General features: G+C 59.6%; 1 protein-coding gene across 1 annotated transcript; it reads right to left on the reverse strand.

Moving 5' to 3' along the window:
* Nucleotides 1-9,726: 9,726 nt before the first annotated feature.
* On the reverse strand, nt 9,727-27,275 carry COL6A1 (collagen type VI alpha 1 chain). The gene is made up of 34 exons (XM_073231225.1): nt 27,049-27,275; nt 26,209-26,338; nt 25,231-25,431; nt 24,296-24,455; nt 24,060-24,188; nt 23,960-23,980; nt 23,799-23,819; nt 23,519-23,563; nt 22,732-22,785; nt 22,248-22,292; nt 22,128-22,154; nt 21,947-21,973; nt 21,810-21,854; nt 21,563-21,616; nt 21,373-21,435; nt 20,546-20,608; nt 20,355-20,408; nt 20,234-20,269; nt 19,899-19,961; nt 19,000-19,062; nt 16,013-16,075; nt 15,333-15,395; nt 15,027-15,077; nt 14,838-14,873; nt 14,401-14,463; nt 14,136-14,201; nt 13,623-13,658; nt 13,295-13,331; nt 12,596-12,984; nt 12,273-12,382; nt 11,988-12,171; nt 11,719-11,899; nt 11,155-11,184; nt 9,727-11,039 (listed from the first exon to the last, which is right to left on the reverse strand). The coding sequence occupies exons 1-34, from the start codon at nt 27,143-27,145 to the stop codon at nt 10,417-10,419; spliced, it is 3,330 nt and encodes a 1,109-aa protein (XP_073087326.1). The 5' UTR covers nt 27,146-27,275; the 3' UTR covers nt 9,727-10,416.
* Between the last annotated feature and the right edge of the window lie 560 nt (nt 27,276-27,835).

Here is a 27,835-nt window from a genome sequence, read left to right on the forward strand (position 1 = left end):
AAAAAGAACCTTTAGATTGTGTTTGAAACAACATACTAAGTGAGTTAAGTTAGACTGTTAGATAGGAAAGAAGCTGCCATTGAACCTTTGGTAACCACAAATCTAAAGCCTGCAATGGCAGTAAGTACATATTTATTGATAATCACCCTAAATGGAAATGGACTGAGTGCACCAATCAAGAGACATAGAGGCACTGAATGGATAAAAAAGCAAGACCCATGTACATGCTGCCTACCAGAGACTCACTTCAAACCCAAAGACACACAGACTAAAAATGAAGGGATGGAAAAATATATTTCATGGAAATAATAGGGAGAAAAAAGCAGGTGTTGCAGTACTTGTATCAGGCAAAACAGACTTCAAAACAAAGAAAGTAACAAGAGACAAAGAAGGACATCACATAATGATAAAGGGGTCAGTCCAATGAGGATATGACCATTATAAATATCTATGTACCAAACAAAGGAGCACTTACATATGGGCAACAAATACTAACAGAATTAAAGGGGGAAGTAGAATGCAATGTATTCATTTTAGGAGACTTCAACACACCACTCACTCCAAAGGACAGATCAACCAGACAGAAAATAAGGAGACAGAGGCACTGAACAACGTATTAGAACAGATGGACCTAACAGACATCTACAGAACTCTAACCCCAAAGCAGCAGGATACACATTCTTCTCAAGTGCGCATGGAACATTGTCCAGAATAGACCACATACTAGGCCACAAAAAGAGCCTCAGTAAATTCAGAAGGATTGAAATTGTACCAACCAGCTTCTCGAACCACAAATATATGAAACTAGACATAAATTACAAAAAAAACCCAAAACCCACAAACACATGGAGGCTTAACAACATGCTCCTAAATAATCAATGGGTCAATGACCAAATAAAAACAGAAATCAAGCAATATATGAAGACAAATTAAAACAACTTAACACCCCAAAATCTGTGGGATGCAGTGGAGGCAGTTGTAAGAGAAAAGTATATAGCAACACAAGCTCACCTGAAGAAAGAAGAACAATCCCAAATGAACAGTCTAAACTCACAATTAATGAAACTAGAAAAAGAAGAACAAATGAAGCCCAAAGTCAGTAGAAGGAGGGACATAATGAAGATCAGAGCAGAAATAAAATTGAGAAAAATAAAATAGAAAGAATCAATGAAACCAGGAGCTGGTCCTTTGACAAAATTAACAAAATAGATAAACCCCTAGCCAGACTTATCAAGAAAAAAATAGAGTCTACACACATAAACAGAATCAGAAATGCGAAAGGAAATATCACTACAGACACCACAGAAATATAAAGAATTATGAGAGAATACTACGAAAAATTATATGCTAACAAACTGGATAACCTAGAAGAAATGGACAACTTTCTAGAAAAATACAACCTTCCAAGACCAACACAGGAAGAAACAGGAAATCTGAACAGATTAGTTACCAGTAATGAAATTGAACTGGTAATCAAAAAAATGCTTAAGACTAAAATCCCTGGACCAGATGGCTTCACTGCTGAATTTTATCAAACGTTTAGTGAAGGCCTTAAAGTTTTGCAAAAAGTAGAAGAGGAGAGAATACTTCCCAACTCATTCTATGAGGCCAGCATTACTCTAATACCAGAGATTCAGACAAAGACATCACACAAAAAAAGAAAATTACAGACCAATATTCCTGATGAACACAGATGCAAAAATACTCAACAAAATATTAGCAAACTGAATTCAAAAATACATCAAAAGATCATCCATCATAATCAAGTAGGATTTATTTCAGGGATGCAAGGATGATACAATATTTGAAATCCATCAACATCATTTACCACATAAACAAAAAGAACAAAAACCACATGATCATCTCCATAGATGCTGAAAAAGCATTCGACAAAATTCAACATCCATTCATGATAAAAACTCTCAACAAAATGGATATAGAGGGCAGGTACCTCAACATAATAAAGGCCATATATGACAAACGCACAGCCAACATCATCCTTAACAGCAAGAAGCTGAAAGCTTTTCCTCCAAGAAAAGCAAGGATGCCCACTCTCCCCACTTCTATTCAACATAGTACTGGAGGTCTTAGGCATGGCAATCAAACAAACAAAGAAATAAAAAAGGCATCCAGATTGGTAAGGAAGAAGTTAAACTGTCACTTTTTGCAGATGACATGATATTGTGCATAAAATACCCTAAAGAATCCACCCCAAAGCTACTAGAACTAATAACTTAATTCAGCAGAGTTGCAGGATGCAAAATTAATACACAGAAATATGCTGCATTCCTATATACTAATGATGAACTAGTAGAAAGAGAAATCAGGAAAACATTCCATTTACAATTGCCTCAAATATAATAAAATACCAAGGAATAAACCTAACCAAGATGGTGAAAGACCTATACCCTGAAAACTACAAGACACATGAGAGAAGTAAAAGAAGATGCCAATAAATGGAAATACATCCCGTGCTCATGGCTAGGAAGAATTAATATTGTCAAAACGGCCATCCTACCTAAAGCAATCTACAGATTCAATGCAATCCCTATCAAAATACCAACAGCAATTCTTCAGTGAACTAGAGAAAATGATTCTAAAATTCACATGGAACCACAAAAGACCCCGAATAGCCAAAGCAATCCTGAGAAGGAAGAATAAAGCTGGGAAGAATCTCGCTTCCCAACTTCAAGTTCTGCTACAAAGCCACAGTAATCAAGACAATTTGGTACTGGCACAAGAACAGAGCCACAGACCAATGGAACAGAATAGAGACTCCAGAAATTAACCCAAACATATATGGTCAATTAATATATGATAAAGGAGCCATGGACATACAATGGGGAAATGACAGTCTTTTCAACAGCTGGTGTTGGCAAAACTGGACAGTTACATACATGTTAGAGAATGAAACTGGCTTATTGTCTAACCCCATATACAAAAGTAAACTCAAGATGGATCAAAGACCTGAATGTAAGGCATGAAACCATAAAACTCTTAGAAGAAAATATAGACAGAAATTTCTTGAATATAAACATGAGCAACTTTTTCCTGAACACATCTCCTCAGGCAAGGGAAACAAAAGCAAAAATGAACAAATGGAACTATATCAAGCTAAAGCTTCTGTACAGCAAAGGACACCATCAGTAGAACAAAAAGGCATCTTAGAGTATGGGAGAATATATTAGAAAATGACATATCTGACAAGGAGTTAATATCCAACATGTATAAAGAACTCACAATCCTCAACACCCAAAAAGCAAATAACCCAATTAAAAAATGGACAGAGGATATGAACAGACACTTCTCCAAAGAAGAAATTCAGATGGCCAACAGGCACATGAAAAGATGCTCCATCACTAATTATCAGGGAAATACAAATTAAAACCACAATGAGATATCACCTCACACCAGTTAGGATGGCCAACATGAAAAAGACTAGGAACAACACATGCTGCATGCTGGCGAGGATGTGGAGAAAGGGGACCCCTCCTACACTGCTGGTGGGAATGTAAGCTAGTTCGACCATTGTGGAAAGCAGTATGGAGGTTCCTCAAAAAACTAAAAATAGAAATACCATTTGACCCAAGAATTCCACTCCTAGGAATTTACCCTAAGAATACAGCAGCCCAGTTTGAAAAAGACAGATACACCCCTATGTTTATCTCAGTACTATTTACAATAGCCAAGATATGGAAGCAACCTAAGTGTCCATCAGTAGATGAATGGATAAAGAAGATGTGGTACATATACACAGTGGAATATTATTCAGCCATAAGAAGAAAGCAAATCCTACCATTTGCAACAACATGGATGGAGCCGGAGGATATTATGCTCAGTGAAATAAGCCAGGCGGAGAAAGACAAGTACCAAACGATTTCACTCCTGTATGAAGTATAAGAACAAAGGAAAAACTGAAAGAACAAAACAGCAGCAGAATCACAGAACATAAGAAGGGACTAGCAGTTACCAAAGGGGAGGGGTATGGGAGGGAGAAGGGGATTAAGGGGCATTTTGATTAGCAAATATAATGTAGGGGGGTCACAGGGAAGGCAGTATAGCACAGAGAAGACAAGTAGTGACTATATAGCATCTTACTACGCTGATGGACAGTGACTGCAATGGGGTGTGTGTGGGGGGGACTTGATAATATGGCTGAATGTAGTAACCACAGCGTTCCTCATGTGAAACCTTCATCAGATTGTATTATCAATGATATCTTAATAAAAAAAAAAGGGACAAGCATTGCCTACTTCAGACAAGGGCATGGGGGTGGCCAGGCTGACCCCTGAGAATGTAGGCTGTGTTGAGTGGGCAGGGTGCTTGGCCTTGGTGGGAGCAGGGTGTGGGGTTCCAAGCAGCTGACACCGTCTCCTGACCCCTCCTTTTCATCCTCTTTCCTTTTCCTGAAAAAGCATTCCCTCAGAAGATAAAGGAACTATTCTGAGGGTCTGCTGGGAAGCTCCGCCCTCTCTCAGGCCAAGTCTGAGCTCATCTCCTCAAACCAGATGTGCTTATGTCCAGCCAGCAGCTTTTCTGGAGACCAGGACGAGGCCTGGGACCCTGTGCAGCTGCTCTCTCTGCCCCCAGGAGAGCGGGATCTGGCCCAGAGGGGCACCCAGCGTGGAGTCTCAGGCTGGAGGAGTGTGTAGGGGCCCCGGAAGGGAACTGGGCCTCTGGGGCCCAAGTGGAGCCTGTGGTGTTGGCCTGGGGCCCAGCTGGGAGGTGGTGGCCCGACGCTGGAGCCGGTCTACTCTGTTGTTCCTGTTACCTGCCTCCAGGGAGGCCCAGATGTGGACGGCCAAGTGTCTGAAACCGGTGTGGGGGTGTCAGCAATTAACTGGAAGCCTCCGACCCTTAGGGAAACAGACGTGGAGGGCCCCTTGGGTCTGTGAGCTCTGGTCTGTGGAGGTCAACCCAGTTAGAAGGCTGAGGGCCCCTTGCCCTGGGGCCGGGGCTGCGGGTCGGCACAGAGCCCCTGTTGGCCAGGCAGGGGCCCGGGCCCAGCTGATCCCTCTGTTCTCCTGGCTGAGTATTATCTGAAGAATCCATAGTGTTCAGAAGCCAAAGTGACATGATCCCTGTTCAGGATCTGAGGCACAAAGTATGTCACGCACACTCTGGCGCCTTCTGCACTGACCCCAGCAGGGTCCTGGACAGGCCCAGCGGGAAAAGGAAGTCGTGAGGCTCCAGCCACCTGGAGACATCCCAGCCAGGCGTGTCTGTCCGCGGCTGCTGTGACGCCCTGCACCGCGCGGCAGCTCGGGGCGCCGCACGTCTGTTTGTTCACAGACCTGGAGGCCGGCCGGCCAGACTGCACCCGCGGGGCTGCTTCCCTTTGGGGTCCGGGCCCCAGGGAGGCCCCCACTTCCTGCCTCCCTGGCTTCTGGACGCCGCCAGCGCTCCTTGGCTCTGGCCCCTTCCGGCACCTTCCAGGCTCGCCGCCTCCTCAGGCTTCCCGCGACCCCACTCCTGCCCCTGGTGGGGATCTGTGATGACTCCCGGCCCAGCCAGGCACCAGGGATGACCCCAGCTGGGGGAGACGGAACCGGCAGGAGGGCGCCAGCCTCAGGTGGGCGGGCCCTGGGGGTGAGTGGGCCCAGGGGTCCTGACGAGAGGCCTTCTGGGGAAGGACAGCCTGGCGTGCTGCCCCAAGAGTAAGAGGCCGCACCAGTCCTCCCAGGAGCAAGGAGGGGCAGGGGCGTGGGCTGGAGGGCCTGGTCCCCCGGCAGGCCCCTGAGCCCGCAGGACTGGGGATGGAGGTGAGGCAGGATGTGCGATGTCCGACGGAGCTGCTTGGCAAACCGCCACCAGTGTAGCACCCAGAGGCAACTCAGACGGGCCACACCAGCAACCGCATGTCCGAGGCCGGGTCCCATGGCCAGAGCTGTGGCTTGGGGCCTCTTCCAGACTCGCTGGTTATTGATGGGATTCAGCTCCGTGGGGTTGCAGGACTGCACCCCGTTTCGCTGCGTGGCCCCCGCGGGTAGTCCTCGGGAAGGCCAGCCAGCCATGTCTGTAACATTGTTAGGCCGACCCACCTGGTAGAGCCTTCCTTCTGGGTGACTCCCAGTCAACTCTGCAATGTGACAGGTCCAGGAGAGACATGCCATCCTAGTCACACTCAGGGAGGGGGACACACAGTGTGTACTCGGGCGTGAGGTGGACATGAAGAGGTGATGGCTGTGTCCCACCGAAAGGGGCACGTGGGGGACAGACAGAGTGGCAGAGGGAGGGTGCTCCCACAAGACCTCCCTGGAGCGGGGGAAGGCTGGGGCGAGCACAGGCCCAGGGGCAACAGGGGATTCTCATGCTTGTGGAGCTGGGGTAGAGGGGAGAGCTTGCTTTTCTTTTGATGGAAATTGCAAGGAAATGTGTCAATCTTACATGTCCCACTCTAAGAATTTTGACAGATGCTTGTGCATGTAACCCACGTGCCCCCCAGACAGCCTCTCCTTTATCCAGAAAGTACCCTGGCTGATCCTGCCCATGCAGGCAGCTGCCTTCTGAGTTTCACCACCACCCATTAGTTTTACCTCTTCTTGAGCTTCCTGCAAGCAGGGTCATACATCGCATACAGCCTACCCTTGAGCAACATGGGGGCTGGGGGCGCTGGACCCCCAGTGTATAGTTGAAAATCAGCGTATAACCTCTCATTCCCCAGAAGGTGACTACTAATAGCCTACTGCTGCCTGGAAGCCTTACTGATGACATATGCAGCTGGCTAACACGTATTTGTGTGTCATACAAGTCCTATACTGTATCCTTCAATACAGTAAGCTAGAGAAGAGAGGGTAGTTTCTCAGACTGTCACAAATCCCCAGAAATTTTTCCAATACATTTTTTGGGAAAACGTCTGGTATAAGTGGGCCTGTGCAGGCCACAGCCGTGTGGTTTGCGGGTCAGCTGTGCGAGTCTGCCTGCTCCACGCTGTGCGGTTTGTGTGAGATGCTCCTGGGCTACTTGCCCCTTTGTGTTTGTGGTGTGTGCGTGGCTTCTGCAGCTGCCTGTTGGGTCCTCACATCACGTCCACTCCTGGAAATCAGGTGCTGTGAACGTTCTTCAAGGCCTTGGCCGTCCCCAGGACCGGAGTGGCTGGGCTGTGGGGTGCACGCGTGTGTGCCTTCAGGAAACTGCAGAGGCCATTCTTGAGCAGCGTGCTGTTGTGCCTGGCCATCAGTCATGTGTGAGGCCCCCACTCCCGCAGGGGCCAGCCTGACAGCCTTCCAGGGCCTCGCCTGGCTCACCTTGCGTTTCCCTCGGGCGCCGCTGCAGAGGTGCGTTCTGTCTCTAAGGATCACCCAGGAGCTGAGGGGTGTACACTCTGCCTCACGGACGGGGTCACTTTCCAGAAGCCTTGGCCCTGGCATCCCTACTGCCTCCTCTGTAGCTTTAGGAGGCCGCTGCCGACCGTCGGACGGGGCTCTGGCTGCAGATGCCCCCCAGGCAGGCCAGCGCCTGGAGGTCTTGGCTGGTGGGCTGCACGGCCAGAAGTCCTCCCAGGTGCTTCAGAAGTCATAGATTATAATAGGAAAACTATGGAAAAGCAGAAAAACGTTCTTCCTGCATGTCCTCAGCCTGGAAAGTGCATTATGAAGATGAAAGCTCGGCCCTAGTAACAAATGTGGATGTGCTTGATTTTTCTATAAAAGATAAGGACTCTCAGTGAGTGGGAACCTGCAACTCTGGGCCACCCACAGAACACCTGAGACAACTGGAGGGGAAACAGGATAGGGCGTGCTCCCAAAGCGCGGCCTCACACCATCTGCGGAGCTCCTGGAAAAGCACGGGGTGGTGCCACTGATGACAGTGACCCGCGCGAGGCAGGTATCCCAACCTGCACGTGGTGCAGAGGCAGCCAGCTTGTGTGACGCAAAAGGAGAAACCGGGTCAACAAAACACACCTGGGGGCCCTGACACCTGGGGATCACACTCCTCGGGGGTCACAGGGTGGGTCAGGACAGTGGGATCCTTAAAAGGGCTGAGGGCACCCTGCTGGGATGGGTCCTGGGGGGCTGGGACCCAGAGGGCAAGGCTGACCTGATGGGGAGGGGCGAGGACTGGCAGGGGATTCCCGAGCCCTCCCTCAGACACCAGGGGTACCCCCTCTTCCTGGAGCAGGAGGGAATTTCAGCCAGAGGCTCCTAAGTGGGGTGGGCAGGGCTGGGGAGAGGTGGGTGCTGTGTCCCTCAGTTCTGGGTGGAAGGAACCCCTGGTGGTGTTGAGCGCCTCCTGCCAGCTCCTGCCTTGTGGCTGCTAGTGTGCCCAGGAAGGAGGGCCCAGCACCCCGGGAAGGAAGGGGTTCACCACCCTTAACAGGTGCAGCTGGCCGGCTTTACACTCTGCTGAGGGCCCGGGTAGTGGTCTGGAATGCCGGCCAGTCCAGCTTGGAGCATGCGCGGGCAGGCTGGCCTGGGTCTCCCTCAGAGCGTATTTTCTAAATGTCAAGCTGCTGGAATGAAGGGCCTTTGTCTTTCCCTCGTGGCTGGGAAGCGAGGGCCTGAGGGGTCCGGTTGGGTGGTGCAGCCTGGATTCGGGACTGGCCTCCCAGCCAGCGGATTCTGGGTCTCAGTGATTCACACCAGAGGCGAGACGCATCCTAAAGCGGAGACGCATGAGTCTGGGCCCACTTCCCTTCAGGAAGAGGTCCCTGGGAAGGAACCCCAGGTCCCCCAGTGGGACTCCTGTCCCAGTGCAGACCTGGGGGCATCCAGGAGGGTTCCGCAGCCCTTCTCACCGGCGGCTTCCCGTTCCCAGCCTGCCCTTGGGCCTCCCTGTGGGTTATGCAGCTGGCTGCCCCGGCCCAACACAGGAGTGTGCTGCCTGCTGGGTAAGGGGCCCCAGCACCCCTCCAGCAGTGGGGGTGAGGGGAGGGGGCAGGTGATGCCCAGGGACATGGCAGGCCCCAGCGGAGACACTCCTCGGCAGCTTCTGGTTCTCACCATGTCTGCTGGGAGGCACGTCCTGGACTCGTCAGCTGATTGTGCCTGACGCCTGCCAACTCCGCCAGAATCAGAAAAGGCCTGGAGCATTGTAGCCCTGACCCATCTGGCTCTGTGGCCAGGTTTGGGGAGGCATGTGAGTGAGGGGTGTCCCATACCTGGCCTGCCCAGGCATCAGTGGCCCCACCTGAGGGACACTGGTCAGGTTCCCTCCTTGCTAGGACTGCGTGGAGGCCCCGCTGCCTGCTTCTCCTGCCTGGAGCCAGTGGGTGGCCCGCATTGCTGCCTGCCCCCCTTTATCCAACCCCAGACCCCCACCAACTAGCCTACAGGGGACGTGAGCCCTTGGGGCTGATGACTGTGACCCCTGCAAACCGGAGCTGGGCTTCCCGCCTTCCTCAGGAGGGCCCACCTCCCACCTCCCTCTGGACCAACTCCCGACCTCCCGGAGTGTCTTCCCGGTGGCACCTCCTGGACCCGACTCCCTGTCCGGGGCTCCTGAGGTGTTTTTGGTGCCAGAATCCATCCTTTATGGTTTCATCTAGTTTGATCTGGCCAGCTGGTCTGGATGAGACCTAGCATGCCTCTGACTCTGCCAGGGCCCCTCCCAGCCCACAGAGGGGTGTCTGTGGGTGGCATCTGGCCACGGCAGGTGCCTCTTGGCAGGTGCTGGGTGGGAGGTGGGCATCCCGACCCGATGCACCCACCATGTCAGGGTTCTCAGGGACGTGGGCACAATGCGAGCACAGTGGGGATTTTAATTCACTGGAATCATGGCCATGGAGAGAAGAGTGAAAATATTTATTTGGAAAAGTCGCTGACCTGGACATGGTTGAGAAAAAAATCCAGGAAGGAGTAAAAAGAAAACTAATCAATAAAGAGGGTTTTCAGTAAAATGTAGTACCAGTCACTCCTTTGAGGAAAAAGACCTTTGGCTTGTGTTCAATAAAACATATCACTTTATGCCACCGGGTGGCCTGGGCGCCCAGGCCTGAGGACGGGAGGGCTCGGGGTCGGCAGGATAGCACCGTGGTTCTGGGATTGTGAGGGCGCCGGGCGAGGAGTCACCGCCGGTCTCCGGGGAGGCTGAGCTCTGTGCCGAGGCCGTGGGGACGGGGTTGGGCCGAGCACCAGAACCTTGAAAGCAGGCACCGGCTCCTCGGACTCAGGAGATCCTCTCCGCCGTGGCTTCCCAGAAATGACACGCGGCCACTGTCTCCCATGGAGGAGCCGGGAGGCTGCGTCTGAGGAGGTGCTGAGGGTCCTGTAGGATCTGCGAGGAGAATCAAGCGCTGAGGAAAGCGAGGGTGGGACGCCCAGGAGACTCCGGTGGGACGCTGGCACGGGGCAGCCTGCGGGAGGTGTGCCAGGCATCGGGCACACAGCGGCTTTCCTTTAAGAACGTCTAGCTGAGAGGTCGGTCAGGGAAATTCACATCATGTTTCTGCTGTGTCAGCGATGGGGACCGGGTGGGCTAGCCCAGTGCCACCTTCCTGGACACGGTCTGGTGGAAGACGCCCCGCAGCAGGGCCTGGTAGTCAGGCACCCGGAACAGGTGGCGCTCGCCAAAGGCCACGTCGTACTCGGCCGCCTTGCCCGTGACCAGGACGCGGATGTGGGGCTCGTTCACCTGGCGGCCCACCACCACCACAAAGATCTCGATGCCGGCCCGCTGGGCCTCCTGCACCGCCTTCTCCACGGCCGCCGCTGTGGCCCCCTGCGAGTTGCCATCCGAGAAGAGCAGCAGCTTCTTCTTGGCTGCGCCAGATGACGCCTCGCGGTAGAAGCGGGTCACATAGCTGAGGGCGTCGTTGACGTCAGTGGCATGGTTGAGGAAGGCCATGGCGTCCACAGTGCTGGCGAGCACGGTGTGGTTCTGCAGGAACTGCAGGGACGCACGGCCCGGCTGCTGCTGCCCCGTGCCGCTATACTGCACCACCGCCACACGCACGTCATGGGCCGGGTCTGTCCTGCCCGCTGTCAGGAAGCGCTCGGCCAGCCGCTTGGCGAAGCGCTTTGTGGTGTCGAAATTGTGGCTTCCCACGCTGGCCGAGCCATCCAGCAGGATGGTGATGTCAGCCGGGGAGGAGAAGGTGACTGTGGGTGGGCGGGACGTCAGTGCACAGCCAGGGATTGCCATGAGCCCCCAGCCCGGGCTCTGCCCCTCCAGGCCCCACTCGCCTGCCCCACCAGTGCCTCGCCTGGTACTCACTCGGGCAGGTGTAATCTGGACACTTCTTGTCTGCAAGAGAGAAGCACCACGCTGATGCTACACAGAGCCAGTCACCACAGGGGCCCCAGCAGACAGCACCTGGCCACTGTGGGGGTGCCCGGCCAACCCCTAACTCGGCCACCCACCCCACCAGGAAGGGGTCCACATTCAAGAGTGGGCCTCTGAGGTAGTGAGGCGGCCCTGGGGCCCCATTCCTCATACCAGCACAGGGAGGGAGTAGGGAGAGCAAGGTTCGAGAGGAGAAGGGCTGGTCTGCAGGTCAGACACCCTGTGCCACCCCACCCCGGGTAATCCGGCCAGATACTGCTGCTGGGGAGGGCCTGCGCCTGACCCGCTGCCTCTCTGTGGGCTCCACTCTGAGCATGGGCTGGGCTGTGTGGGCCCATGCTGCCACGGGCACCCCAAGTGCTCTTGGGCTCCAAGGCCAAGCAGCACGCACACGGGTGGGTACAGCTACTGAGAGCACCAGAGCGTGGGGCTCCTAGGTGCCAGGACACAGGGAATAGACCGTATCCCAGCAGCCAGGTGGGCAGCTGCACCCACCTATGCAGATCTGGGAGGTAATGTTCTTCAGAAAGGCGTCTTCCAGCAGTTCTGCGTAGTTCTCCTTGAGGAGCGAGATACCTGGCCGGCTCGGGGACACCAGGCCTTGGCAGGAGATGACGTTGAGCTGATCGGAGCTTGGGACCAGGCCAAACACATCTTTGATGCCCACGGATACCACCTGAGGGAAGGGGCAGGGTCGGTGTGGCTGCCAGGACAGAGAGGCCTGGCCTTTGAGGCCGGCAGCAGGTACCTAGTAAGGGCCCCACCTGGATGTCGGGGCCACACAGCACGCTGAGCGGCGTGGTGTCCCTCTGGGTGTCCGAGCGTCCATCTGTGATGACCAGGGCGATCCGGTTGTTCTGGGTGGCGGGCAGCAGCCGGCTCCGGGTGTACTGCAGGGCCTCGCCCGTGAACGTGCCCCCTGCCATCCACTGCAGCTTCTTGATGGCTCTGTGGGGTCGGGGCGCGTCAGCATGGGGCAGGGCTGGGCCAGGCCCGCTGCACGGGTGCACGGCTTGCGCGGATGACCTGGGTGCAGGCGTGACACTCACTCTTTGAGCTCCTGAGCGTTCCCGATGTTGGGGTCTCTCAGGTCCACGTGCTCCTGCATCTGGTTGTGGCTGTACTGCACCACGCCCGCATGGGACTGCCCGGGCTCAAACTGAGTGGTCCGGACACTGAGTCGGGAGTGCCCTGGGGTCCCGGCCACCCCTAGGCCTGCCACCTATCCAGGCTGACCCAGCCCCCCAGTGGGTGGGGGCTGCAGCTTTTGAGAAGCAAAGTGCCCATCTCCAAAGGCTCCTCAGGGCTCCACCCCTTTCCTGCCTGGTGTCCGGACAGACCCAGAGTGAGGGGGCCAGGGCGGCGGCCTCACCTTCACCAGCTCATCCCTGCTCAGCCGGTCAATGACCTTGATGATGAAGTCCTTGGCGATCTCGAAGTTCTGCAGGCCGATGCTCTCTGAGCTGTCCAGCACGAAGAGGATGTCGATGGGGCCGCACTTGCACTCTGCAGGGGGTAGAGGGTCAGGCCTGGGGGCCCCCAGGACCCCCCACTCAGAGCAGAGCAGCCCCACCTGAGCCTGGACCCCAGGTCCCGGCCTGCCACTGGTCGTCAGCCACAGGCAGAGGACAGGGAGGACAACATGGGTGGGGGGTAGGGCCGGTAGCTGGGGGCGCGGAGCCCCCCACCCCTGGGGTGATCCAGCCAAAGCTGAGCACGCCAGGAACGCTCTGAGCCAAGGAGGATGCTCACCGCAGCACGCTGGGGAGAGAAGAGAGGGAGCCGTGTTGGCCGCGGCCCCACATCCCCTCTGGCCAGAGGGTCCTCAGCCCTCTCTCACCCTCGCCTCCCACCTGACCACGGTCAGCTGGTCTGCCTGGTGCCCAGGCCCTCAAGGGGCGAGGGACTGAGAGAGGCCTGGCCACTGGCCCCTGGCCGAAGGGACCTCCTCGCGGGTGGGGCACACACCCGCCCTCCTGCCTGCCTCCCCAGTTTAGGAGAGGGGCCCTGGGGCCAGCAGGATGGCCTCCTTTCTAATTAGAACAGTTGTTCAAAGGCAGGAGGTACTCACAGCACATTTTCATGATGATGTCCAAGATCTCGCATTCCTGGGGGCGGAGACAGAGGCATGAGGTGCTGGCTGGCCCCCTGGTGGGGCTGAGACCACAGTGGGGCCGGGTTTGGGCAGGGAGCTTGGGGGTCTCACTTCTCAGACTGCCCTGTTTTGCCTGCTAGCCCTCCGATATCGCTGACGTGTGGCCATCGGATGTCCCCCTCCCATGGCCACCACATGCCTCCCACTGCAGCCACAACATGTCCACTGCCATCACGGCTCCCACCCCACAGAGTCCTTGGCCAGATTGATGGGCTCCCCGGTGACACGACAGGTGCCCACTTACATCTGGCCCTGGTGGTCCTGTGTGTCCTGGGGGTCCCTGTCAGAGAAAGGGCCAGAGACAGGCTTTAGGGTCACCGGCAGCCCGGCTGCTTTGTGAACCCAGAGTCCTTGGCAAGGCCACCCCCAGGGAGCCCTTAGTGCCAGCGGCCCGGCCCCTGCATGTAATGGGCCGGGGATAGCCTGTGCCTGGCATCTGCCCGCAGTGACCCCCAGCCCTGCCTGCACCCTTCCCTGGCAGCGGTGGCGGGCCACCCAGGGCCCTTCTGCGGCTCCCGGCTGGGGCTCTGGTCTGGGGCCCAGGCACCTGCCCTAAACGGCTCCGTGGCCTCTCTGCCCCCTGCCTGACCCCCCATGCCCCTCAGGATGGCAGGGTCCCTCCCATCCCACCAAAGCCCAACCTCCTGGGCCTTCCCCAGAGACCTGCTCCCCAAATTCCTGCCCACCTCCCCGTGCTCCTCGCTCGTCTCCCAGCCTCAGTCCTGGGTGCACCCTGCCAGGTCTGGTGCCGACTCACCTGAGGGCCCTCAGGGCCCCGGTACCCCTTTGCTCCTTTGGTGCCTCGGGGTGCAATGTCGTTGTTCTGGAAGGAAATGGCATGGTGTTACCAGACACAGCGGCCGTAGGCTGGGCCACCTGCTGGGGGACACGCACCTCTCCTCGATCCCCGCCCGCCCGCAGGGCCCCAGCAGCCTGGCTGCGCCCCTCCACGGCCCTCCGTCCCGGCCCCTGGTGAGGCTGCCTCAGGGTGCCACCACAGCCCCGCGTGGGCCTGCACTCACGTCCTCTCCGGGGTCCCCGGCTTCTCCCTCGTCCCCCTTGAGGCCAGGGTAGCCTTTAGTGCCCTGCGGGTGATGGGAGCAGGTGGTGAGTGGGCCGAGGGTCCCACGGAGTAGGCATGTGCCCCGGGTCCAGGGAAGCTGGCCTCCGCAGGGGCACCGGAGCCCTCACCCCAACTCAGGTGTTTCGGCCCAGCTCCCGCGCTGTAGGAGCCCATGAGGCTGTGGGCCCAGGGACAGTTGTTCTTCCCTGGGTTTTCTACTTTAAATCAGTTTACTAAGGTGCAATTTATACGTGGGACATTTTCTTTTTAAGAAACATTAGTTTTAAAGGAAAAGATAAAGACACTTATGCCTCACCCGGGGACCGTGTCCTTTGTATGAAGGTGTGCACGGGTGTGTGTGTGTGCACCAAGACCCCGACGGGAGCGTGTACTCACATTTATGCCGGGAAGGCCCCTGCTGCCGGGATAGCCCTGGGGGAGACAGAGCAGTCACACCAAGCTCTGACTCGGGTGGGGGCCCCATGGCAGCCCCAGCACTGGGCCAGTCATGGCCCTGGTCCAGCCCAGCCGCCCAGCATGCCCAACGGCCAACAGGGTGGGGCACTGGGAGTTTGCGTTACTCACGGGGAAGCCGGGGAAGCCCTCGGTGCCATTTCCCGGGGGGCCGTCTTCACCCTGAATGGAGGCCAGGTCCTGTCACTGGCTGTCCCCTAGGCCAGCCTCTGGGCAGTGTGGGCACAGACTGCCTGTCAGCCTGCGAGGCACCCCCTGCCCAGGATCACCCTGCATGTCCTTGGCCCACCTGTTCCCAGTCCTCAGACACTGAGGGGACAGTCATTCACAAGGGTGCTCCCTGACGACCACTGCGACCGGGACCCTGATGGGACCCCAGGGGGAGACTTGGGCCTGAGCCCCGGGGCCACCACTCACCCTCTCGCCCATCAGCCCGGGGTCTCCGGGGGGTCCTGCGGGCCCTGGGGCTCCTCTGGGACCCTAAGGAAGGCAGCAATGGGTTTGGGAAACTCAGTGCACCTGGCACAGCGGCGCAGGCTCAGAGCTGTGGCCGCTCTTCGGGGAAAACAGAGGGTAAGTCAAATAAAATAACGTTTTATCCATCACAAGCAAAGACTAAATGCAGGGCTTTTTAAAGCATAGCTCTGGGCAGATGGAGTGAAACAGGACCCTGTGATGAAACGGGACAGGTCCTGGGGAGGGGCTCACAGAGGCTCCCTGACATCCACACGCCTGCTGTGGAAAGCACATGTCAACAGTGTCTGAAAAATTGTTAGGTTTCAGGGAAGTTCTCATTATGAAAAAGTTTTTGTTGAGACCTCGTGAGGCTCAGTGTGTGTGAGCATAATATGCAAATTAGAAGGAAACTGGGAAAATAATCTGCCCAAACTCATCTCGTGTGTCTGAGCAGCATTGTTTTAGATTTCATTTCTTAAAAAATTTCCTACATTTTCTAAATGTCCCACAGCTTGCATACATCATAAAATGCAACAGAGACTTGCACATGTAAATGTGGTAGGCACTCCCCAGTGGAAGCATTGGGCAGAGGGATGGGGTCTGGGCCACAGCTGCCCCCTGGGGCAGGGAGGGGCACTCACCTCGAGCCCTGGGGGGCCCTCATCGCCTCGGTACCCTTTAGGTCCAATGGGGCCAGGCTCTCCCTGCAAAGAGGACATGGCCATTGGACCCTCTCTGCCCCACACCAGCCCCGATGGCCTGTCCATCCACACCTCTCCCTGGAGGTAACTGGCTTCTTTTCTGGGTCCGAGCCTTGGTCCCCTGGGCACCTCACGGGCGTCCCCACCCAAGGAAGGCAGGTGTGCATCCATCACTCAGGAGGCTGGCTGGCCCACGGTGCATCCCACCAGCCACAACCCTGAACCCAGAGGCCTTTCATGGGGCCTTTCCTGGCAGTGCCCTCCTGCAAAGGTGTGCAGCTCCTGGTCATTGGCCTGTTCCGTTGACCGGTGGTCAGTCAGACGCTGTTAGTTTGATGTCCCAGGCATGACCAGTGGTCCCAGAACTGGGGATATCCCACATGCGATCCGGGGCTTTGCACACCAGCCACAAGGACCAGCAGCCCCCACTCGATTCTGGGTCACAGGGCACACGGGGACATGAAAAGGGGGGCAGGAGAAAGTGGGCAGGGCATCCTCAGCTGGTGGCTTGCTGGGCAGGCATCTCCTGGGACCCAGCTCAGGGCCCCACTGCTCCTGGTGGGCACAGGGGAGGGTGGTGCCCACCACGGGGTGGGACAAGGGCTCTGGGAGGCCTGGCGAGGGCTGGGTGCACATCGGGAGGAGAGCTGGGACCCTTTTCTCCATTTTCTGGATTGCTCAACTGCTTTTTCTTGGAATCTGGAAAAACACATTTCCTAGAACTTCTGCACAGACACCCTGGTGCTGGCGCTGACAGGCTGTGGGTCAGGGTGAGGCGAGAGCTGGGAGGGCGAACACCCGGGGTGGACGGGCACAGTCCCACAGCCGTGACCCCAGTCCCCAGGGGAGGCCAGGTGCACAAGCGCACTGAGGCCGGGCCGCCAGCCGGGAGGGGGCCACCCCAGGGCCACAGGCTGGAGGGACAGAGAGCCTCCTCCTCCAGGCAGGAGATGCTCTTGCACACCAGGGGTGCCTATAGCCTGGTGTGGGGTCCCTCCCCCTGGCACGCTCAGGCAGTTTCCTTTTCCATAAGGACTGTCAATCACTCTGGAAACTGGAGACACAGAACAAGCTATGGGCACCAGGCTGCGGGAGAGAGAACCGGTGGTGGGGCGCGCTCAGCGCTGTGGATGGTCGGCGGCCTGGGCAGGGTTCTGGCGCTCCATGAGCCATGCTTTTTCCAGAGGGAGTCCAGAAGAAATAAACTTCTAGAAACAACTAAATACTGGTCTCTGGGGAGGGGAGGCCGAGGGAGGCCTGCCTTTCATCATAAGCTGCTCTGCTGCTGTGCTGACCTTCACCTACCCTCCCTCGGGAAGCAGAGCAGGCAGGGAGCTCTGTCTGGGGGCGCAGGGAGCTCTGTCTGGGGGCATCTTCTGTCCACAGGCAGACGGCTCCAGGCCCTGCCTCTGAGAGCCATCACCCTCCTTTCAGCCAAGCAGGAGAACCCGAATCAGGAGCCGCCCGTCCGGCCGCCCTCTGTGCCCACGTGCCTCCTCTGCGCACAGGCGGCCCCCAGGGCCCGGGGACCCTCTGGCAGGTCCAGCTCGGGCTTGGATGGGAGAGGCTTCCCGCCGGGCGTGTCTCGTGGCTGGGTCTGCGCACCGCCCCCGACAGGCCGCTAGCACCCCATCAGGCAAGCCCTGTGCTGCGGTGGCTGCTTCCTCTTGCTGATTTTTTAAATTCTGTTTTCTTAACACTCCAATTCCAAATTTTTCTCCCCAAGAGAAGCCACCAAAAAACCCCAAAGCCATGAGCCAAGGCCCAGCCGCCTGCACGGCCTGGGGGGCTGGCCCACCCCAAGGGACCCTGCACGGCCTGGGGGGCCCTCCTTGCCGTCCTGCCCACCCTGCATGTCACAGCTGATCCTCAGCAGGAGGGACATGGAGTGCCCCTCATAGGGCCAGTGGCACACAGGCTGGGAGTCCGGGATGGGCTAAGGAGGTCTGGGCCCAGGGGCGGGGGGTGCCTGGAGAAGGGGGTGCAGGGAGGCAGGGAGGGAGAGGAGGCAGGCTTGTGGAGGGTCCCCTGGATGCCCACCTGGCCCATCACGAGGCCTCTTGAAGGGGGGAAAGGCTGTACCCTGGGTGGGCCTGGGTAGCCCTCTCCGCCTCAGGGCTGGCAGAGGTGGTAAGTCCCTCTCTGCAGAGGCTCTGGCTCCCGAGCACCCCAGCAGGGGGCCAGGGGTACCATCTCCCACCCACATGCCAGGGTGAGGCTCCATCTAAGGCCAAGTGCTGGGGACGGAACTGGCAGCCTGGGGCCTGGAGTGCCCCTGGCCCTGCCCCTACCCATTTTCAGGGGATGGCAGTCCAGCCCACCCCACTGGAGGCATGCCCCAGGACGTCCTCAACATGTGACTGTTGGGCTTATGTCCACAAGCTGACTCCTGTGTCTTCCATCTCTCCCATGGGACCGGCAGCCCCAGGTAGGCCCAGGCCCAGTGTGGCCTGCACAGCCCTGCTGAGACGCAGCCGGCCAAGCTCCAGGAGCCCCGGAGCCCCAGTGCGGCCCCAACTGTCTCTGTGCCGTCCTCAGGGCCCCACCTGCCAGGCTCACACTTCACCCTTGGACGTGGGTCTGCTGCAGACGACCTGTCTCAAGGTTGCACCCCCTCCCCAGCTCTACCCCTGGCTCCTCCCCTGCCCAGTCCTCTGGCCCTCACTCTGTGCCACCTCCTACCAGGACCTCATATCTGGGTCCCAAAAGCTGAGTGAGCCTGTTTCCACCATGTCCCGTGAGGGCTCACATGCCCCATCTCCAGTGCAATGTGGCCCCACCCCACCAAGCTGGGGGGTCCCCAGGGGCCCTCTGGCTTCCTCAAAGACCTGCGGCTGGACTTCCAATCCCCAGTGCTAACCAAGCCAGCAAGCCCCCCAAGTCGGAAGGGGAGTGGGGCCCCCAACCCTGGCAGCCAGGCTCCCTACCGGGTCTCCAGGGGTGCCAACGGGGCCCTCTCGTCCCTGGTCACCTTGGGGTCCAGCTTCGCCCTGGCAGGAACAAGCCGGTGAGTGTGGAGGCCTGGGTAGGGCGGCTGCCAGGGTGGCGTGGGATAAGGCCAAGGTCCGGGGGCCAGCAGGGGTCCAGAGCCTGGCGGGGCAGCTCCCGCTGTGGCCTGGGCCTTGCCTTCCTTCCCATGCTGGCCCACATTTCGCCGTGAGTGGCCATGTGCACGGCCCCCGAGATGGGTGGTTCAGGTGGAGGCCACCGAGGCCCCAGCCCCACCCGGAGTCCAGAGGCACAGCTTCTGCCACAGCAGCTCAGGGCTCAGGGGCTGGGCCCATGTGGCCTTTCCCTCCCCTGGGCCCGTGTCCAGACCTCGGTGGGGATTGGAAGGGGGTGGAAGCCATGTTACCCCTGCTTGGACCTTCCCCCCAACCCCACGCAGGGGCCTGAGGGCTGGAGAAACCCCAGGGGCGGGAAAGGCCCAGCCGCAGGCTCAGTGCCCAGGGGCACGCACCCAGAGGGGCACTTCTGCCCCAGGTCAGAGTGGGCCGTGCAGCCCCATGGCCTCTCCTCTGACGCCACGTGGCATCGCCATCTGTCCGGGCAGAGGCCAGGCCCACAGAGGCGGGACCAGCATCTCCGCCCTGACTCTGGAGCAGTGGGGTGGGGCCCGTGCCCCCCCCACACACACAGTCTGCCCCCTCGGGCCCCCCGGATGAGGTGGGGCACAGCTTCAGGCTGGGCTGGGGGCTGCCTCTGTTTGGGGCCACAGAAGGCAAGGGCAGGGTCGCAGCGTGTGGCAGCCTGTGTCCCTGGTTCTGACAGCCTGACCCCTGCCTGGGGGGTGGGGTCCCAGTTTGACGGATGGGGACTCACTCACCTGGTCTCCCCTTGGGCCCCGCACACCTGGGGTCCCCCGGGGACCTCTTTCCCCAGGGCCGCCCTGCATAGGGCGAAATGGAGGGAGGTGAGGCTATAGACACTTTGGGGGGCAGTGGTCAAGACCCGGACTCAGGACCAACCCCTCTCCCCACAGGATACCCCAGGACAGTGCATCCCTCCACCTCATGCCCCATGCTTCCCAAGACGTGAGTCCCACCAGCTCAGATGGAAGCTCTGGGAAGTGTTAGCAGAGATGATTGGAGTTGGCCACACCAGCCACGCTGGCCACCAAGTGAGGCCCAGAACCCAGAGCGCCTCCACCTCCCAACTCACCCTGTCTCCAGGGGGACCATCTGGTCCTGCGTTTCCCTGTTTCAGAGGAACGAATACAAGCATGAGTTGAGACAAAACTGCTTAGTTTCATGGGAGCGGGCGGCCGAACGTGGGAGCTCACCTCATCGCCAGCTTCTCCTTTCTCTCCCGGGGCTCCGGGCTCTCCGGGCTCGCCCTGGGGGCACCAGAGTAGAGCTATCCACCTCTGACCATGCCCACACCCAGGCCCGGGGCTGCAGTTCCAGCTGCTCCATGCGGCCCCTCCCTGGGCCTGGCCCCCACCCCAGCTGTGCCCTGGGGCTGCCTGCTCACCTCCTCTCCTTGGGGCCCTGTGCTGCCCTGTCTCCCAGGCTCCCCGTCGGCTCCGGGTGCACCCTGGAAACATCAGAAGGGTCAGCCTGCAGGAGGCCATGCCTGCTCTGTCTGGGGGGCCCCAGTGACCCGCACCTGCCCCCCTCACCTGGATCTCAGGCCACTCTCCCTGACCGACAGTGTGAGCCCCAAATCGCTGTCATCGGCGCAGTCCCACCCCTCCCTGAACGGCATCCCCTTGCCGACTATCAAACACAGTGCAGGGGGTGCTGCTGGGCAGGGTGGGAGCTGGCGGGCTCAGGTCAGGGCTGCCCCACAAATGGCACTGGGAAAGTCAGGGCTGCCCCACAAATGGCACTGGGAAGCGAGATTCTGAAGACCCATTCCAGGAAACTTGCACCGTTAAGGCACATTGGGGGCAGAATGCGTGCCACTCTCCCTTCCCCAGCAACTCCTGAAAACCCCAGAAAAATACCAGCAACGGGAAACTGGGCTTTAAGTTAAGACTCAACAGGGTGCCACCCTGTTCCCTTTGCCGCTGCCCCAGCAGCTCTGGCCATGCCTACATGCCAGTTTCCACGTGAGCACACGGACTCTGGCGGGGACAGGGTGTGGCAGGCCACAGCCTCCTGCCCGCTCCTCTGCGGGACCACGGCTGTGCCCCACACTGGGAGGCGAGCGCTTGGAGTGGTGGCTGCCCTGGACTGACATGCCGCCCGGGGGGTTTCCCTGGGGCGGCCCCACCTCAGCTCCCACCCAGGGCCGCCCTCAGAGGGAACTCCGGACTCAGCCCTTGGCCCGCCCGCCCCAGGGGTCTCCCCAGGAACCTTTTCTCCTTTCAGTCCAAGAGCGCCCACGTCACCCTTGGGCCCACGGGGTCCTTGAGTGCCCTGGAAAGAAGACGGCAGGGGTCAGTCGTGGTCTCCAACAGGCAGCCACAGGGAGGCCCGCAAATGTGTCAAAACAGAAAAGGGGGAACTCACAGCCCCACACTGGCAGTGGGGCGGAGTCACTCACATCAAGTCCAGGGGAGCCCTTGCAGCCTGGCAGCCCGGGGTAGCCCGACTCCCCCTGGAGGGAGGAAGGTGGGCAGTCAGGCCCACTGGCCTAGGGCTCAGCAGGGAGCCTCTCCTGCCTTCACGAGCTGCCCGGGAGTGCCCTCGCACAGAACCCCTGCCCATCTCCTCTGGCGCACCTGGCTTTGCCCACCACCCCTTCCCTGAACCGTGTGCCCAGCACCAGCCCTCCACCGGGCTGGGGTTACCTTCATGCCATCCACACCATCAATGCCACGCTTGCCCTTCTCACCCTGTGAAATGCACGGACCAAAGAAGGGTCAGTCAGAGGTCAGAGAGCACGACCTCCACCCCCGGGGCAGAGCACTCGCCCTGCCACACTCACCTTGTAGCCCTTGGGTCCCCTGGAACCCTGTGGAGACGGGAAGGGAGGGTGAGTATGTGCTCCTCCCACGGCGCGACGGGCTCCCAGGCAGGCAGGGAGGACAGCGAGAGGCCGTGCTGGGGACGCACAGCGTCACCCAGTCCGCGCGCAGGGGAGGCGTCACGAGGCAGGCCTTACTCACCTTCTCCCCGCGGCTCCCTTTTTCTCCCTACACAGCAGACAGAGGAAGAAAGAGGGGTCACCGGTGTCCTGGGGTGATGCCCGGTGTCCGGGCCCAGCCACTCTGAGGAGGGGGACCCACCTTCATCCCCTGGTAGCCGACGGGTCCGAGGTCCCCGGGCCTCCCCTGGAACACAGAGGAGGGGGCACGTTAGACGCCCCGGGGGCAAGGGAGGCCCCATCCCCTCAGGCCTGGTCAGCGGCAGGGACTGGGCTGGGTGGCCCCCACCTGCTGTGGAGGCCCACCCCTGCTCCTGCTGTGAAGGCCCCCAGGATGAAAGGCTGGTTCGTGGGGAGCTGGGCCAGGGCCTTGGCAGGGACCCCGCGGCTCTGCTGGCCAACCTCCCACCTGCCCAAGGAGGTCAGGGCCTGGGGGTTAGGCCACTGGGCAGGGTGTGCCTGGCCCCTTGCAGCCCTTGCCACCCACAGGGTCACGTCTTCTGCGGGCCAGGCCCTGTGACCATGGTGCTCGGACACCAGTCATCCTCCTGGAAGCCCCTTTGGCCTGGCTCCCTGGCTCGGGCTTTGAGTGCCCTCTGTCCTGAGGTCAGGCGCTGGGGACTCACCGGCTCCCCGGCTTCTCCTTTCTCTCCCGGGAGACCTGGCTTCCCTCGTTCGCCCTGGAACACAGAGAGGCCACCGTCAGGGGCTCACAGAGGCTAGGAGGGCTCCCTCGGTCTCCCCGGGCTTTCCAGACCCCTTCCGCATCGCCTGTCTCCAGGATGAGGTGGGGTCCACACGTCCCTCCCTCACAGCCACCCCGGATCCCCCCTCTGGCCCTGCCCGATCCTGCTGCCTCACGGGGCTCCCAGGCTGTGGGGCTCACACAGGCGGGGTGGGTGGCGCACAGGAGCCTCCCAGGGGAGGGGACCACTGCTCAGCTTCTGTGGGGGGCACCACGTGGTTCCACAGCCATGGGACCTGACATATTTTAAAAACCAGAAACTGGCACTTTCATGAGCATCCTCCCGGGTTGTGAATATTGACAACTGTTACGATCTTTGGAGTCTCCTGTGAGGCGCACCTGGCCTTGGCCTGAATCCCAGAGAGAGGCCACCAGGAAATGCCCCTTTCCGGGAGGGCTGCCTCCCCACCAAGCAGGAGGCCAGGGGGTCGGGCCCCACTGCCGCCCAGTCCTCCAACCCCGCATCACTGTGGGGTCTCTGCCTGGGCTCTCCCGTGGCCGGGCACCCGCTCACCAAGGTGTGCCTGCACCATGCCCACGCCCAGCGGGTACACAGCGGGCGCCCAGGGAGGCTGCCTGAGGTCCCTCCATGTCCCGAACACCAGGGCTCCAGGCTGCTGGGACGTTTCTCCCACGTTTGTTCATCAGGACGCAGGGCACCCACTCACCTCGTACCCAGGGTCACCCCGCGGTCCAGGAGGTCCTCTGGCGGGCTGCAAGACAGGCAATAGTCAGCTGAAGACAGTGTGGCAGCCGGGCAACAGGGGGGAGGGAGGTGGGGGAGGGGAAAGAGGTGGGGGGGAGGGAAGGAAGGTGGGGGGAGGGGAGGAGGTGGGGGAGGGGAGGGGAGGAAGGTGGGGGATGGGAGGGAGGTGGGGGAAGGGAGGGAACGTAGGGGGAGGAGGGCAGGAGGGGAAGGTGGTTGGGGCAGGGGGCGGGGGCTCTTACCTGACATTCGTAGGAACAGCACTGCCAGGGAAGGGACAGAGGACAGTCAGAAAACAAGGGCCCAGCGGCCGCGCCCTCTACACCCGCCCAGCTCTGCAGGCCCAGGGACAGGTGAGCCCCGAGGTGCTGGGCAGGTTGGGCAGGTTGGGGGGGTCTCTTACCACCTGCTCCACGTTGTTTTTCTGAAAAGTGGAAGAGGGAAGTCGCGTTACTGTCCGTCCAAGGCCACGGGGCGTGGGGTGCGGGTGGGGGTGCACTCACGATCATCTCGGTGATGGTGTCGATGGTCTGGCTGATGGCCTCCTCCGCGTCGTGGCTCTGCCCCCAGTCGGCCGCTGTGAAGTTGCGCCGGTACGTGTGGTCCGTGGCGATGATGCTCAGGCGTTGCTCCTGCGCAGAGGTGGCCATGGTTGGGGATGCGGGGCGGCAGCCAGGAGGCTGCCCCGCCCGTCTGCTGCCCAAACCCTGCCCTGCAGGCCCAGGAAGGGGGCTCCTACCAGGTGGTCGGGCGTGATGGCCACGGAGAAGACCTTGACGCCCAGGTGCCGGGCCTCGTTCACGGCGTCCTCCAGGCCCCCACACGGCTCCTTGTAGCCCTCCAGGGGGTGCCCGTCTGTCACCACGATCAGGTACTTGTTCTCCTTCAGATGGGAGCCCCTGCAGGGCGGGGGCAGCGGTGAGAGCCGCGCATGGGGCTCCTGGGCTGCTCGGGGCCCCTTTGAACACAAAGCTGAGACCCTGGGGGCCAGAGGAGACCCGGGACTGGGTGCCTCCTATTACCCGGGACCCTGTTTCTGTGTGTTCGTCCTGACTATAACGTGGGACTGTAAAAAGAATATTACAACAGAAAATAAGGTTTTGTGGGATCACATTCCTCTAAAAAACTTTTGAAAAATTCCTGGGTCCTTATCCCAGCTGAGGTGTTCCGCCCCGGGGCCCTGGCCATGGGCAGCTGGCAAGGAAGGCTGAAGAGTTGCTCACTGCTGCAGGCAGGACCTGGCTGAGCTGGGCCGAGCAACAACCCCCAAACAGTCCTCCCTCGGGACTGACCCCAGCTGCTGTCCGGGGACCACTGCAGCCAGGATCTGACTTCCTCTGTGGGAGTGGCGGGGTCCCCCGCCTCTGTGCCTCTCTGTCTCTATCTCAGACTCCTGACACCACCTCTGCTCGACTGAAGGGTAGGTTCCCGGGGCATCTTTGCCCCTCTGCCCCTCTGCCCCTCTGCCCTCAGTGATGGAGGAGATAGGGGACAGCTCTGGGTGGGATGGAGCATGACTCGACGGCCATGGCACAGCACCTAGACCCCTAGGACTTCTCCAGGGCCTCGGGCTCCAGAACGTGGCTTGCAGGAGGGCTTGGGGCTCCCGGAAGATGGTCAGGAAGGTGGCCCCTGAGGCAAGGGCCCACGTGGCTGAGGCGCACAGGCACCCACCCGACCAGCAGCTCCTCCAGCCCCTTCTTGATGGCACAGTCTGTGTAGGTCCCTTTGCCAAAGTACTTGACCGCGTCCACCTGGGCCTTGAGCGCATCGCGGCCGCTGGGCATGCGGGTGAGGCCCTGGATGATTTCAACCTCATCGCTGTAGTGCAGTGCACCCGCGTTCCACACCAGGCTGCGGTCGCACCGGTAGTACCTGCAAGCCATGCCATGGGGTGAGCAGTGGGACACACCTGGGCCCAGCAGCATGTCCCCTGTGGGCAGCCCAGGCGGCCCCGCTCCCGAGACGGTCCATCCGCAGCACGACGGGCACCCACTCCATGTGGGCGTGAGGCCCAGGGCTAGGTCAACAGGGACAGCCCGGGACTGGGGGCCCTAAGCAGGGGAGGGCAGGGTCCTGGCTCCAACTGAGCTCCCCCATGCCCCGACTACCTCAGTGGGCGTGGCTGCTGCCCTGGGTCCCTGCTGTCATCAGTGGGGTGAGTGCCCGGGTCGGTGAGTGTGCCCCCCAAGCCCAGAGCTGAGCTGGCAGCACTCCTGCCCCTTGGACAGGATGCTGGGGACACGGGGGACCCTGGGATGTCAGGTCCAGGAGGCGGGCCCAGGCTGGCTGCATGGGCATCAGTTTTGGCCAGCGTCTAGGTAGTTGGCGAAGGCACCCACTCCAGGTCCTGGGCGGAGCCACAGGCCTGCACGGCTTCCCCACCGACTTGGCTGGGGGGTGGGGAGGGTGTTTCCTGCCCTGCGTTTTGGGGACAGGAACCCGGCTCTGCAGCGCTGTCCCCTCAGCCCTCCTGCTGGCCACCCACACCCAGCCCGTCTGAACCACCATGATGCGGGGGACCCAGTGTCCAGGTGGGGGCTGAGGCCCAGCTCTGTCTGCTGGCTGGGGCAGGGTGACGCCAGGCTGCCCGGGGCCAGCTGTCCCCGCCCCGCCCCCGAGGGGCCTGGAGGGGAAGGCGCACCCGCCTACCTTTCTCTCAGGTTGTCAATGAAGCGCTTTGTGAAGGCCTTGACCTTGTCCACGAGGGCCCCATAGGGCTTCAGCCGCAAAGCCACACTCTCGGATGTGTCCAGCACAAAGAAGAGGTCCACGGGGCAGTCTGGGCCAGGGATGGGAGGAGGGGGCCTGTGGTTCCTGCCCTGACCCCCCTGCGTGCACCCGGAGGGGTGCACCTCCACCCACCTTGCCCAGGTGAGCCTCTGGTCAGCCCCTCCCCACCGCCAGCCACCTGTCGGGGGTTGGGGGGACCTCAGGCAGCCACTCCCACTGCAGGCACCTGGCCACGGGCTGGGGTGGCCAGGGACCGCCCCCCATGGTGCTGGGAACCTCACGTGGCTGGGGCAGAGCAGCCCACCCTTTGGGCAGGCAGAGGCCCCCTGCCCAGACCTGAACAGCTAAGATGGCCACTGTTTTTCCAAGTGGAGCTTAAAACTGCCAGGGGGCAGGACCCTCAAAATAAGGTGTGGGACAGCAGCTAAGGCTGGTGACCGGCTGCTGCAGGGAGTGTCAGATGGGATCGGCCTGGCAGAGAGCGGCACTGCCTGCAGGACGGTGGCTGGACAGTCACTCTGCCTCCAGGCCACCCACGCGTCCGGCCTGGCATCCCCTCCAGAGTGGAAAAGCTCAAGGTGACCAGATCCAGGGCCCAGCTGGGGCAGTCGTCGGGAATTTCAAGCCCCCATGAGGCCCCCGTTTACAGCTCTCCCATCATAGGCAGGGCTTAGGGCCCCCGCAGTGTCCCCACGGATGTGCCTGGCCCCAGGACCCCGCCCGCAGGGCAGCACAGTCAGAGGCTGGCTCGGCACCCACCTTGGAAGGCGATGGCCCTCCCCACGGCCGCTTCGTCCTGCGCGGTGGCCCAGCCGGCCTGCAGTAGCAGGAGGAGCATAGCCAGGGGCAGCTTCATGGCACAGGCCTGCCTGTCACCATCCACCGGGGGCAGGGGGCAGGGTGGGCTGGCTGTAACTGATACCGGGAGAGAAGTGGGCTCTGCTCCGCTGCCGGCTGGAGTCCCAGCCCAGGAGGGAGGCCGGGAGGGAGGGGCAGGGGACGGGCAGGGGGAGGGGCTGGGGTGAGTCACAGGCCGCCTTCCCTCCACAGCCCCAGAGAGGGACTCACTCTGGGGCGGCCCTGGGCCCTGACGCAGCCCCGATTCCCCGGTTTGTGAGGACTTCTACTTGCTTACAGCTTAAGTAGAAAATGAGCCACGTCTCAGATGTCTGAAAAGGAGTGTCCGACACGAACTTCCTTGAACCACTTTTGGTTGTTTCTCACCCAGATGTTCCCAGGAACTGACCGGCTGTGTCCACCCAGCTCCATGCTAACTGCTTTCTACAGAGGGCATCCTATTGGTTTAAATGTCGCAAATCCATCGCTTTGTCAGATTTCTGAGCTGTTTTTCATGGAAGCGTTTTTTCTCAGTTTAGTCAAATACATATTTGGTAAAGAAATTTTCATTTTCCTCCAGGAAATCAAAGCCAGCAACTACATGCGCATTTCCAGAGCACCTCTCATTCTGCTTCTCTGTTTTTCATCCAGATTGTGCCGTGGGCATTTCTCTGCTTCGTGGTTTGGCATGGTGGCACCCAGCTTGTGA

Source organism: Manis javanica, chromosome 3 (assembly GCF_040802235.1).
Source record: "Manis javanica isolate MJ-LG chromosome 3, MJ_LKY, whole genome shotgun sequence".
Lineage (NCBI taxonomy): Eukaryota > Metazoa > Chordata > Mammalia > Pholidota > Manidae > Manis > Manis javanica.

What these genes read in the sequence shown, in the direction of transcription:
- COL6A1 (XM_073231225.1), bottom strand. Translation starts at nt 27,145, where the DNA reads ATGAAGCTGCCCCTGGCTATGCTCCTCCTGCTACTGCAGGCCGGCTGG. An exon ending in ATGGTGTGGATGGCATGAAG is followed by an intron (nt 21,617 to 21,809) that starts GTAACCCCAGCC and finishes TCCTCCCTCCAG; the next exon opens with GGGGAGTCGGGCTACCCCGG. An exon ending in CCGGGGACCCCGGAGAGGAC is followed by an intron (nt 14,202 to 14,400) that starts GTGAGTGCAGGC and finishes ATTTCCTTCCAG; the next exon opens with AACAACGACATTGCACCCCG.